The following is a 13746-nucleotide window of genomic DNA, read 5'->3' as shown; positions in this document are numbered from 1 at the left end:
TTGGGAAAGTCATTCCACCAACGTGGTATGATGAAACTGAAAGTCCGGGAAAGTGTTTTGGTGCTGCTGCATTCTGGATCATTTGCAGGGGTCTAATTGCGCATGCAGGGAGGCTTGCAATCAGTCTAGTTATGACAAGTGACTAAATAAAAAGTTGTGTGGCATGTTCACAAAGGAAAGGTCTTATTTTCCTGATATTGTAGAGTGTAAATCTACATGATCGTGCTGTCTTTGAGATGTGGTCTATGAAATTTATTTGGTTATTGATGGTTACCTCTTGATATCTGACCGTTTTGGAAGGCATTACTGTAGTTGAACCCAGCTTCATGGTGATGTACCATCTTCCGGGAAGGAAGACAACAGGTCATCCAACTCCTTTGCCAGCTGACCTGGAGAGCGATAGATGACAACAACATGTATTTTTGTGGGTTGCATTGTAGTAATAGCATGGAATTCAAAAGAAGTATTGTTACATAGAGAGGAGTGTGGTGAAAATATCCAGTGGTTTTTAATGAGTAAACCTGTTCCCTCACCCCTACCGCAGTGTCGAGGGGTGTGAGAGAAGGAGAAGATGTTGGAGAGAGCAGCGGGTGTTGCGTATCATCTGTACGTATCCATGTTTCTGTCAGTGCAAGGATGCTGAGGGGGGACTGTGTGGCGAAGGCTGGAATGAAGTCAGCTTTGTTTACAGCTTACTCGCTGTTCCAGAGTCCCACTGAGAAAGAATTGTTAAACAATTGATCAAGTTTTTGGGGTAGTCCTTGACACAGTCATCAGTAGCTTGCTCACAGGGGGTCTAAATACAAATATAATTTACTTTTTGTAATTTACTTTTGAATATTTATTTTATGGCACAATTTACAATACTTTTTTTAAAATAAAATTTGCACTATTATGACTGTGAGACCATGGTACTCAACCTGTGGCAACCATATTTTAGTGGCCCACGTGATGTCATCACACAAAATTATTGAATGTGCATACATTTTGAGGTGTACATTTTCTAGAGCATTTACGGTAATTCTCAGGATTCATAAACTACTGCAGTGTTATAGAGGAAAAGAAATGGCAATCTGATAAAAATAATTAATTAAACTAAAAATCTGCAAATATATATATGATTTTAAGTCACTTTATATAACATGAATGCACGTTGAAACGGATTGTGCACGTGCTCAGTCCCTTTACACATGTACGCGCTGAGTCTGATATTGGCATATACACTCACCTAAAGGATTATTAGGAACACCTGTTCAATTTCTCATTAATGCAATTATCTAATCAACCAATCACATGGCAGTTGCTTCAATGCATTTAGGGGTGTGGTCCTGGTCAAGACAATCTCCTGAACTCCAAACTGAATGTCAGAATGGGAAAGAAAGGTGATTTAAGCAATTTTGAGCGTGGCATGGTTGTTGGTGCCAGACGGGCCGGTCTGAGTATTTCACAATTTGCTCAGTTTCTGGGATTTTCACGCACAACCATTTCTAGGGTTTACAAAGAATGGTGTGAAAAGGGAAAAACATCCAGTATGCGGCAGTCCTGTGGGCGAAAATGCCTTGTTGATGCTAAAGGTCAGAGGAGAATGGGCCGACTGATTCAAGCTGATAGAAGAGCAACTTTGCCTGAAATAACCACTCGTTACAACCGAGGTATGCAGCAAAGCATTTGTGAAGCCACAACACGCACAACCTTGAGGCGGATGGGCTACAACAGCAGAAGACCCCACCGGGTACCACTCATCTCCACTACAAATAGGAAAAAGAGGCTACAATTTGCAAGAGCTCACCAAAATTGGACAGTTGAAGACTGGAAAAATGTTGCCTGGTCTGATGAGTCTCGATTTCTGTTGAGACATTCAGATGGTAGAGTCAGAATTTGGCGTAAACAGAATGAGAACATGGATCCATCATGCCTTGTTACCACTGTGCAGGCTGCTGGTGGTGGTGTAATCGTGTGGGGGATGTTTTCTTGGCACACTTTAGGCCCCTTAGTGCCAATTGGGCATCGTTAGTGCCAAACGGCCTACCTGAGCATTGTTTCTGACCATGTCCATCCCTTTATGGCCACCATGTACCCATCCTCTGATGGCTACTTCCAGCAGGATAATGCATCATGTCACAAAGCTCGAATCATTTCAAATTGGTTTCTTGAACATGACAATGAGTTCACTGTACTAAAATGGCCCCCACAGTCTCCAGATCTCAACCCAATAGAGCATCTTTGGGATGTGGTGGAACGGGAGCTTCGTGCCCTGGATGTGTATCCCACAAATCTCCATCAACTGCAAGATGCTATCCTATCAATATGGGCCAACATTTCTAAAGAATGCTTTCAGCACCTTGTTGAATCAACATAGAATTAAGGCAGTTCTGAAGGCGAAAGGGGGTCAAACACCGTATTAGTATGGTGTTCCTAATAATCCTTTAGGTGAGTGATATATATATATATATATATATATATATATATATATATATATATATATATATATATATATATATAAAGGATACAAATCACAAGTGACTTATCAAAATATACATAACAATATACAAACATATGTAAACAAAATACAACAGAGTTTTGCCAGGGGAAGCTTATAGGTCATATAACGAAAAGGAGGACCATATGTTGACAGTTTTAACTGCCTTTTTGTTGTTGGAGCCAGAAATCAAATTAATATAATGTACAACTTCATGGAGAAAAAGTACAAAATTAGTTTTTTTAGTGCTGAATTTACATTTATGAATGTGAAATTTTGCCAACAGAATTAATAAATGTATAATGAAATATATCTTTTCTTTACTTTTCCTTCTATAAAATCAAAATATAACATTCTCCCACAATAAGGCAAAGTTTTTATAAATATGGTCAATGATGAATCTGCTGAAGATTTGCCAAAATGTCCTGGTGTGTGAGCAATGCCAAAAGAGGTGCAAAACAGTTTCTGGGTGGACTTCACAAAAAGAACAGTTTGTATTGATGTCTCTTTTAAATTTAACCATGTAATGATTAGCAGGGTAGTATCTGTGAATCATTCTGAACGACACTTCCTTCACCTTGTTTATTATCATGTATCTGTGAGGAACCATTCAAACCTTTTTCCAATCAATGTCATTTACAAATCGGTTCCAATAAAAAGTAACATTTGGAATAGAGACAATTTCTTTCTGAAACAAAGCACGAATGTTCTTATTCTTTCGAGGAAGTTGAGAAAAACAGATTTTTCCAACTGGTAATTCAGCCACATCGGGGAGGGAGACAGAAGTAGGCAGAGGTCTGCCAGTATTCTTAAAAAGCATGATTGTGCCTGATGGAATAGCGTCAAATACAATTGCAAATTCTCTTGGTGTAACTGGAATATTATATGTTAATAAAAACTCTCTATAAGAGAAAAGTCACCCCTCTCCAACAAATAGCTGACCGAGTCTGTCTTCCACCTGCTCGTCTCTGCTATAGCGCAAATCAACTGATGCTGTGTTTCGCTTGGAAGGATGTGTGTCACTGCCTACCAAAGTTCAAGGTTCGTGAACTCTGAACCGTGAATTCGTAGGACGTGTGAAACTGAAACATCACACGCTGACCTCAAGCTCTTGATTAAGTTCAAAGGATACATATTTCAAAGCTGCGAGATTTATTGTTGCAGGAAAGAAAGTAAACAATATATTTTAACATTTTAAATATTTTTAATATTATTAGTTTTTTTGTGGTGTTATTTTCTTACACCAGAAGTCCTCCCGCGTGACATCATATCCTGGTCTGTTGCGTTGTATACATTTTTTCTGCGTGTAACCGCCCATAAAATAAGTAAAAAAAACGAAGTAAAAATTCAAATATGGACAATTGGGAAAATGAAAGTCAAAAACAAAGTAAATTGGAATGTTACTGGGCCATAAACAGAAAGTATAATCTGGCAGAATATCTCATCTACAATGAACAATCATTCATGTTCTCGGTACTTAAGATATTCCGAATCCACTTGAAGGGCACAATACATCTCCTGGGGAAGTGTGTTGCAAAATTATTAAATATAATTTTAGAACTTTATAATAAAGTATTAGTGTAAATGTTATTCAAGCTCAAGATTTAAGAATATGCTGTTTTTGGCTCTGTTTTGGACACTCTGCACTCAGTCATTCACTTTACATTAGAGGTAACATGGATCTGGAAATTGTATGAAATGTGGTCTTCCTGAGACAGTTGAGCATGTGCTGCAAAATTGCATTGCAGACTGAGAAAGACTCCAGCTTGGAGAAGAATTAACATCTTTTAGAATCAAATGTCTGTCATTAGGCCTACTGAATCAAATGAATAATGCTTCAAATGTATATTTATATAAAATTATAATTTTATTCTAAATTACATTAAGGCAATACATCTGTATAATAAAATGTACAACTTTATAAGCACTTTTCCTTCTATATCAAGGCGTCACACTCCATCCAAGTAGGTGGCGAAATGCACCAAAAGCTGGTTTGCCAACCGCCATAAATCCAAGAACTTTATTTTTATTTATTTATTTATTTATTTTTTATTGAACACCAAAAACAGAATATACATCTACAATGGCATTGGTAAGTACAGGTAAATAAGTATTAAGCAAGGCACATATCAGTTAAAATAAAATAAAATAAATAAAATATATAAAATACAAATACAGAGGGGTGTCTTTATTCCTCTTTTAAGAGCTCAAGGTCTCTTATTATTCCAGCCAATTTCTGGGCCTTTTTACTTTTCATACATTCCAATGCTGGAAAGAAATTACAAATCAATTCTCTTTTAAATACAGAAAAATAAGGTTTCGTCTTCATACATTTGGACTTATGAATGAAAAATTTGCCCAGTATCAGCATTACATTAATAAGAAATTCATTTCTTTTTTCGTCCAACAGCATTCCAAACATAACATGTTTCCTAGCAAAAGCGGGCATTGAGTGAATCTTTGATTCCAACCAATAAGACATATTTTCCCAAAAAGTATTTGAAGAAACACAAGAAAAAAAAAAGATGATCAGTTGTCTCTATGTCAATTTGACAAAAAGTACAGGCATTTTCTTCAAAATTAAACCGTTGTCTTAAAAATTCACTTGACGGGTAGGCTATACCCCATTGAATATTTTAAAATGAGTTTCCTTAGCTTTAGGAGCCACTGGAAAGCTAATATACTGTGTTCGCAATTTTTTAATAGTTTGTTTATCATAAGATTGCAAAACACTGTTATTATACAGAAGTGTCGGATATAATATAGAATTGAAACAAGAGCGGATCAGTTTGTTGGGAAGCATTGCTCTGAGGTCATTACCATTGAAGAGAAGGGATGGAAGTTCACAAGGTCCATCAGATATGTTGACAGAAGTGTTTTGTACAAGATTTATAAAACTTTTTGGAATAGCATTTAAGACACGCTCAAAATGTTTGCGTTCACATTGTAGATTATATTTAGCACAAAAGTCTTTAGAATTTAACAATCTCCCATCTTCATCTATCAAGTGAAGAACTGACCAAATACCTTTCTCAAGCCACTCAAGAACACATAGAGACTTATATTTAGAAACAATAAATCTATTGTTCCATATTGGGATTTTACGTGGAGAAAAGTTGTGGTTATATAATAACTTCCAATATAACAAAATCTGCTGGTGAAAGGAAGATAATTTGATTGGCAGTCTGGAAACAGTATAATCACATCTCAATAAAAATCCAAGAACTGCTAGCTGCTGTTTAAAGACGTTAAGCTTTTTTAGAAATGGAAAATGTGAACAACACTGGATTTTCCAGTGACCAACAATATCTCATGACTGAAAGTAGTAGACGTAGAGCTAAAATTATAACATTTATTTTTTATATATATTTATTTTAGAGCTTGAATTAATAATCAGATCAGACCATTTAAAATCTTTTACGAGCGCTACGACTACAAATGAACGCCGTGTAAGAATCTCGCGAGATTGACGAGAGAGGGTTCCCTTCTAGACACGACCACGAATCCGCGTGGAATGTGACGAAACGCGAGCATGGCGGCACACTGGGCTAATGATAAACATTATCTTTTAAGCAAACAAAGAGTTTAGAGGTCGTTGACCGAAACAGATATGCAAAACACTGTAAATGATCTTCTCCGTTGGTAGTTGTACAATTGCAAAACAACTGCTAGCTAGCATTGTCGTTGTGTTTCTTTCATCTTCCGAGCATCGGAACGCTGGATTGCAGAGACAGAGAAATCAAGATGTATCCATGAGAGTTGAGATTTAGACCAATACATTTCATCACCATAAACACGTTTCCAGACATGCAGGAATAACCTTAGAACTTATTCTTATCATCTGAAATCTGCGCGACACGTAATTGTACAGATGGAGCTTATTAAAGAAGAGAGAATGGACATGAGTGATCCAAACCCTTACACAGTGAAAAATGAAGAAACTGAGCTACAGATAGGTTGGTGTCCATTCTTGATTCTTCATTTGTGACTGCCGAGGAAAATAATGGATCAAAACCTCATGCAGTTAGTCATTATATTTTAGAAAATATGGCTGTGAAATACAACTGAACAATACAAGGACAGACCGAGGAAAATGCATCTAAACCAGTGTTTCTCAATCCATTCCTGGAGGATCACAAGTTCACAACGAAATCCGTGATTTTGCGAGACGAACTTCTGTCGAAAGGTCTATTCACACCGAGATAGTAAAAAAAATAACGAAAAACTATTTCACCCTTGTAAAAGTAATTGTACATTGAGAATAACCGGTACAGTATAAAAAATGATGCATATATTAAAAATAATATTAAAGAAAACACTGGTTCACTTTTCTATTTTTAAGTTAAAAACCGATCTCAGCACCATCCATCTATCCATTTTATCTTATGTAGGTTTGTGGGGTGAACTCGAAGTAGGCAGCATAAACGAGGATTTAATAATGATGAAATACTTTCTATTTTATTTATCCCCTTGTCTCCCAATTTGGAATGCCCAATTCCCACTACTTATTAGGTCCTCGTGGTGGCGCGGTTACTCATCTCAATATCGGGTGGCGGAGGACAAGTCTCAGTTACTGAGACAGACAATCCGCACCTCTTATCACGTGGCTCGTTGTGCATGACACTGTGGAGACTCACAGCATGTGGAGACTCAGTTACTCTCTGCAATCCACGCACAACTTACCACATGCCCCATTGAGAGTGAGAACCCCTAATCGTGACCATGAGTGGGGTTACCCCATGTGACTCTACCATCCCTAGCAACCAAGCCAATTTGGTTGCTTAGGAGACCTGGCTGGAGTCATTCAGCACACCCTGGATTCGAACTTGCGACTCCAGGGGTGGTAGTTGTCATCAATACTAGCTGAGCTACTCAGGCCCTCATGACAATAATACATTTGTAATAGTTTATTTGGAAGCAAAGTTACACAAGAGTAATGTTCAATCGAACATTAAAGCATGACAAACAATATAAGCTTCAACCCAACCATTTCCAAGCAGTAAAGCAGGTAAACAACTTCCTGTGATTTCATTCCGCTTCTGTCCTGACTCCAGAATCCACGACTGGACTGACCGAACAGTTGTCGTACTCGCCTCCTGCTTTTTGCGACACAGCTGGACCGTCTTTCTGAGCTTGCGGATATGACATAAACATGCAAAGATGAATGACATATGGCTGCAATTTCACACCAAATCTGACCTGACAGCTCAAAATAAAAATCATTATTGTAGGCTTACTGTATTGAATCTGGGTAAGACAAGGACATGGTTCTGAACATGGAATTTTTATGTACTCACTCAATAATTAACTTTGTTCATTGTAACAAAAAAATCTTAATAAACAATAACAAATAAATAAAATGGCTTTTATACTTCCATAAAATAGTTTAACCATTAATATAAATTATCTTCAATAAACAAGATTGGTGGGCAAACATTGTTTCTGAAAAGATCAAATATTTCATTTCCATGGCCTGTTCCCATATTTGAGTTCTAAACTGAAAAGGGGTTGACTGCAATTAACTATTTAAAGAAAAAGTTGAGTAACCTCTCTCTGTCAGCTGAAATTTTATAAATGTTTTATATTAGAGATCTGCTTCAGGTGTCTGTTGGCTTTAGATATTGTTTGCACAATCGTTTTGTAGTTGTTATTTAATTGTCGAATTTTAACTTAGGCTAAACGTGACTTAACCTCAACGACTTTATGCAATCTGAGTTATTAAATAATTTTACGGATTACTTATATTGTTAGAATACTCGATTACAAACATAATTGATAATTGATGGTGACACTGCCGCTCACACTTTGTGTTGAGAAATATGTGTGATGAGAAAAAAACTATTGTATAGCCCTATTTATATCTGGGGGAAAATTATGATATATATCCATAATCATTGGGAACATTTTCTGATTATCAATATGTGTAAAAAAAAAAAGGCATCAATCCCAAACCTAATAGACAGTATAATGGCAGACACTGCTGGACATGTTCAGTGTCCATTTAGATGTGGATACACCTCTTGTGGCTGTTTTAAAAGGTCGAATGATACAGCTGCAAACAGGTGTGCTTCTGGAGTCATGTGCGACACTATAATACTGTGCAAAGAATTGTGTTACCTGTCCCACTTTATCCTGAATTCTGCATGTGCATTTAAACACCTTTACAGGCATTCTTAAAAGCATATCCGGTGTGCTCAAATGTTGGGATTTTAGGAAATATCATAAGAATTTAAGATCACTTAAGAAATACCTTTTTTCCATAAATGTCACATTTGTCACTCTTGAATTGAATTTTAACAATTTATTATGTTCATTTTAGACCTGCTGGAAATGAAAGAGGAAAGTCAAGAACTGACATTGAAGGAGGAGAAAGTTCAGTATGAGGAACCTCATTTCAAAACTGAAGAAAAACCTTTTAGTTGCTCAGAGACGGAAAATGTCTCACAAAAAAGACGTAGAAGAAATGGAGACCAAGTTTTTTTCACCTGCCTTCAATGTAAAGAGAGTTTCACATCTAAAGAACAACTTATGGGACATTTTAGAGTTCACTCTGGAGAGAAGCCTTTCCCATGTGATCAGTGTGGAAAGAGTTTCAGTCATAAAGCAACCCTTAAGAAACACATGAGAGTTCACACTGGAGAGAAGCCTTTCCAATGCGAACAGTGCGGAAAGAGATTCATTTATAGAGCAAAGCTTAAGATTCACATGAGAGTTCACACTGGAAAGAGGCCTTACAAATGTGATCAGTGTGGAAAGAGTTACATACATAAAGACAACCTTATTGAGCACATTAGACTTCACACTGGAGAGAAGCCTTTCACATGTACTCATTGTGGAAAATGTTTCACAATTAGAGGAAGCCTTCAGAAGCACATAAGAATTCACACTGGAAAGAAGCCTTTCTTGTGCCTTGAATGTGGAAAGGATTTCATACATAAGGGAAACCTTGCGGTTCACACAAGAATTCACACAGGAGAGAAGCCTTACACATGCCCTCAGTGTGCAAAGAGTTTCACATATCGAGCAAACCTTGTAAGTCATATGAAGATGCATTCAGGAGAGAAAATACACCATTGTTCTAAGTGTGGCAAGAGTTTCACTGAGGGAAGTCTCCAAACACAACTGAAAAGGCATGAAAAGGAGAGACCACACGTGTGTTCTTACTGTGGCGACTTATTGTAGCACCAGAAAATACTGTACATGCCGTGAGAAACCTCATGTGTGCTTTGAGTGTGGGAAAGCCTTTACTAGAGTCACATACATTAAAAGGAACAAAATAATTCATTCAGGAGAAAACCATACAAGTACACAGATTGTGGAATGACTTTTGCACACACATGAGAGAGTGCATACTGGAGAGAAGCCGTTCATGTGGATTATCCTTGTCCATATCCTTAACTATTTAATTAAGTTAATCATAGCTGTTGAAAGGTGTTGCATGCATTTCAGTTGCAATGCTATCAAGAGGCAAAAAAAAGAAGAGTGCTATGGTGTTGAAACCTTAAAGAGATAATCCATCTAAAAATAATAGTTCTGTCTTTTCTGTTCCGATCCATAACTTTCAGACAAAATTTTGAGAGTTCTCTTTTTATTAAGGTCGATGGCTCAAAAAGTGATCCAAAAAGCAACATAAAGGTAATCCATATTCTGTGCTATTCCAAGTGATATGATTGTGTGAGAAGTAGATGGAAATTTAAGTCATTGTTTGCTGTAAATCTTCCATTCTACAGAAGCTGTCAAATCTCTCTTGAGTGGTCACATTCAATTTGAATATGTGGCACATCAGACACACCACGTTTGAATGATGTCAAACATCATTGGCTCTTTCATATCACAAAGCATAACATATTTGAATTTAACGGGAGTGCAAATATATGATGACAGAATTATTATTTTGGGGGCCAATTTTTCCTTTAACTAGAGAATTTATCTCTAAAAAACTTTTTTTCAATTGCAATCAAATTCAGGAGTGTGTGAGATTATGGGTTAATGGGGTACATTAATAATGTCATTTATTTATCTCAAAACCACAAATGTGTGGTAATTGTAATATTAATAAACATATACACCATAAAATTACCAGAAATAAAAAAGAAGTCAAACATTATTTTGTGTGGCCTATTTAGTGAAAACAAAAGTCACATTTACTGAAGTAACCACAAAAAGTTTTAATATTTTATTATCTTTATTCCCAGTGACCAGAGCTGAAGTTGTTTGATAATATATTGTTAGAGTGTCTGAATAAATCCAATAAAATAATATGTAATTGTATTTATCAATGATGCTGATGTGGTAAGAATGCTGTTTCAGGGCCTGAATTAACACTTGCCTAGAGTAATGCAGAGTAAAAAAATCCATTCATCTTTTCTCATACCTGCTTATCCTTTGCGGTTGGCAGCTCAAATTGTATCTTGGGTCCCTAAAGTTCTACATTTTGCAGCTAATATAAAAAAAGTGAAGCGAAAGTGTACAAGCCCCCTAGAGCAACATTGACGCTTCACAAGATGTGTAAAAATCTTGGTCTTCCAGATATTAGGCGACTTTTGAACCCATCTGGTAGAGACTACACTTTTATTCATCAGTCCATAAGATTTATTCTAGAATAGATTTTTTTAAAAATATATAAGTCCCTCATTGCATCTGTTGTTTATTGCTCAATTGGAAACATCTTAGTTTCAGATCACGCCCTGGAGTTTTCCTGGAGAAAAATAAATCATATAGTTGGCACTTTATTGTATCCTTTTTGCAAAATCCTGATTTCCAACAAATGTTAAAGACCGAAATCAATGTTTATATGGAGATCAACTGGACCTCAGTATCCTCGGTGATGGAGCAGTCTTCAATTTGGGGTACACATTTATAAAAAACTGTTTTGACATGTGTAATGATTGGCAGACAAGTCATATTAAGGGGTTGGAAGTCCAAAGGAGAACCATCATTTCCGGAGTGGTGTGCAGAGAGGTGGAGGGTGGCAGCGTTGGAAGAAGGGATATCTAGATGATTGGGTAATTTGGACATGTTTATGGGAAATTGGGGCAGATATTTGGCATTTTTGGAGGGCTCACAGAGAGGGTGAGAGAGATGTAGAGATTATGTTTGTGATTATTACATTTTATTTACTTTATTTTTTAATATTTGTTTTTGTAAGTATATAATTATATGGGCTGTTCTTATGGGTGGGGGTGGGGTTGTAGTAAAAGAGGGGATAAATATTGATTCTGTTTGTATATGTTCTTGCTTTTATGTGTTATTATAGGAATCAATCAAAAATGTTAATCTGAAGGAAAAAAAAGATTTCAGGGAACGAAGGCTCGTTGCCATGTTGTTCTTCATTTGCCAGGAATCTAAAATGACACTGTAATTGTCGCCATCTCTGAAGTACTTGAGAAGAAGATCCTCTTCAGGAACATCGTGGCATAATTACTCTGATGAGCATGAAGAAATAAAGAGATGGAAACAATGATGTTATATAAAATAATTAAATATAGTTATACTGTATATTGTTATTTATTATAACAAAATTAGTAACCTGAGGAAAAAGTGCTTTAATTGTCTATATAATGAAGAGCAATGAGCCTATATTTTTGTTTGACAATACGGTCTAGACTGATAGATAATATAAAACATGCCATGGTATTATGAAGTCACAACACCATGGACAGTCAATGGTATAAAATTCCTAATCAGTTTCAAATAACCTAATGTGATTACACTGATACCAAAACATTATAACCACCTGCCTAACATGCTGTTAGTCCTCTGTGTGCCGCCAAAAGTGCGCAGAGACTCTACAAGACACCTGAAGGTGTCCTGTGGTGTCTGGCACCAAGACATTAGCAGCAGATCCTTCAAGTCCTGTAAGTTACAAGGAGGAGCCGCGGATCGGACTTGTGGGTCCAACTCATCCCACAGATGCTCAGTCAGACTGAGATCTGGGGAATTTGGAGGCCAGGGCAACATCTTGAACATTTCATCATCTTCCTCAAACCATTCCAGAACAATGTGTGCAGTGTGGCATGGTGCATTATCCTGCTGAAAGAAGCCACTGCCATCAGGGGTTTATCTGGTCTGCAACAATGTTTAGGTAGGTGGCATGGGTCAAATTGACATCTATATGAAATGCCAGACCCAGGGTTTCCAAGCAGAACATTTCCCAGAGCATCACACTCCCTCCACCAGCTTGTCCTCTTCCCACAGTGCATCTGGGTGTCATCACCTCCACAGGTAAATGGCCGTCCATGTGATATAAAAGAAAACGTGACTCATCGGACCGGACAACCTCACTACTCCAAATTCCAATTCTGACACTCAGCGCCCATTGCAGGCGCTTTTGGCAGTGGACAGGGTTCATCATGGGCACTCTGACGGTCTGTGGATACGCAGCCCCATACACAGCAGGGTGCGATGCACTGTGTGCTGAAACACATTTCTCGCGTAACCATCATTAACATTTTCTGTGACTTTTGACACAGTAGACCTTCTGTCGGTTTGGACCAGATGGGATAGCTTTTGATACCCTCACACATCGTTCAGCCTTGGGGCACCCACCACCCTGTCACCGGTTAGTGGTTAGTCCCTCCTCAGACCACTGTCAGTAGGTACTCACCACTGCTCTGACCCAGTCGCCTAGCCATAACAATTTGGCCCTTTACTTCAGGGATGTAAAACATTCCTGAAGTAAAACAGACTTATTTAAAACAATATTTACTTACATTTGCTTAACCCTTGTGCTGTCTTTAATAAAAACAAATTGTTTTACCTAATTTGGTGTTCCCGTTCTAAAATGACCGGCCTATTAAAAATAGCTTATAAATCTCTCATTGTGCTATATTATCACCAAATATTGGATTAAATCTTTTTGTCAACTTGTTTTCTTTCAATTAGCCCAGGTTTTGTATTTCTATTTGGAATTTTTTGATTGTAGGCCTCCTTGACACTTACGGGGCTTCGTTGTGCCTGGTACAGGTACAGGAATTTGTTTTATAAAAAAATCTAGGCACAATACAAATTAAACACTCAGTTTACAAAGCACTGCCCAGATAAATTCATTTCCATGGTTCGGTGAACTTTCATAGACGGTGCGCTGGCACATCGCTGTTAGTGGCCCAGATAGCAATAAGTCGGCGGTCCGCCGGCGGCGCGCCGGCGGCAGTAGAAGCGGCAGAATGGCGAGATCGCAAACACGTTCGACGGCGGTCCGCCGGCGGCAGCCGCTTTTTAAAAGCGGCAGCCGCCTTCCTACCGCCTTCGTTCCGCGGACGGCCCGC

The 13746-nt window shown here is 37.7% G+C and overlaps 2 protein-coding genes across 2 annotated transcripts in view; both read left to right on the top strand.

The window, feature by feature from the left end:
- LOC127649631 (gastrula zinc finger protein XlCGF49.1-like) overlaps positions 1-13746 on the top strand; it is a 53314-nt gene that overhangs the window by 18345 nt on the left and 21223 nt on the right. The gene's annotated exons all lie outside the window — the stretch shown is intronic.
- On the top strand, positions 6006-10576 carry LOC127649653 (gastrula zinc finger protein XlCGF8.2DB-like). Its single transcript, XM_052134896.1, has 2 exons — positions 6006-6435; positions 8799-10576. The coding sequence occupies exons 1-2, from the start codon at positions 6351-6353 to the stop codon at positions 9659-9661; spliced, it is 948 nt and encodes a 315-aa protein (XP_051990856.1). The 5' UTR covers positions 6006-6350; the 3' UTR covers positions 9662-10576.

Source organism: Xyrauchen texanus, chromosome 9 (genome assembly GCF_025860055.1).
Source record: "Xyrauchen texanus isolate HMW12.3.18 chromosome 9, RBS_HiC_50CHRs, whole genome shotgun sequence".
Lineage (NCBI taxonomy): Eukaryota > Metazoa > Chordata > Actinopteri > Cypriniformes > Catostomidae > Xyrauchen > Xyrauchen texanus.
This window is presented reverse-complemented; position numbering and strand designations above follow the sequence as displayed.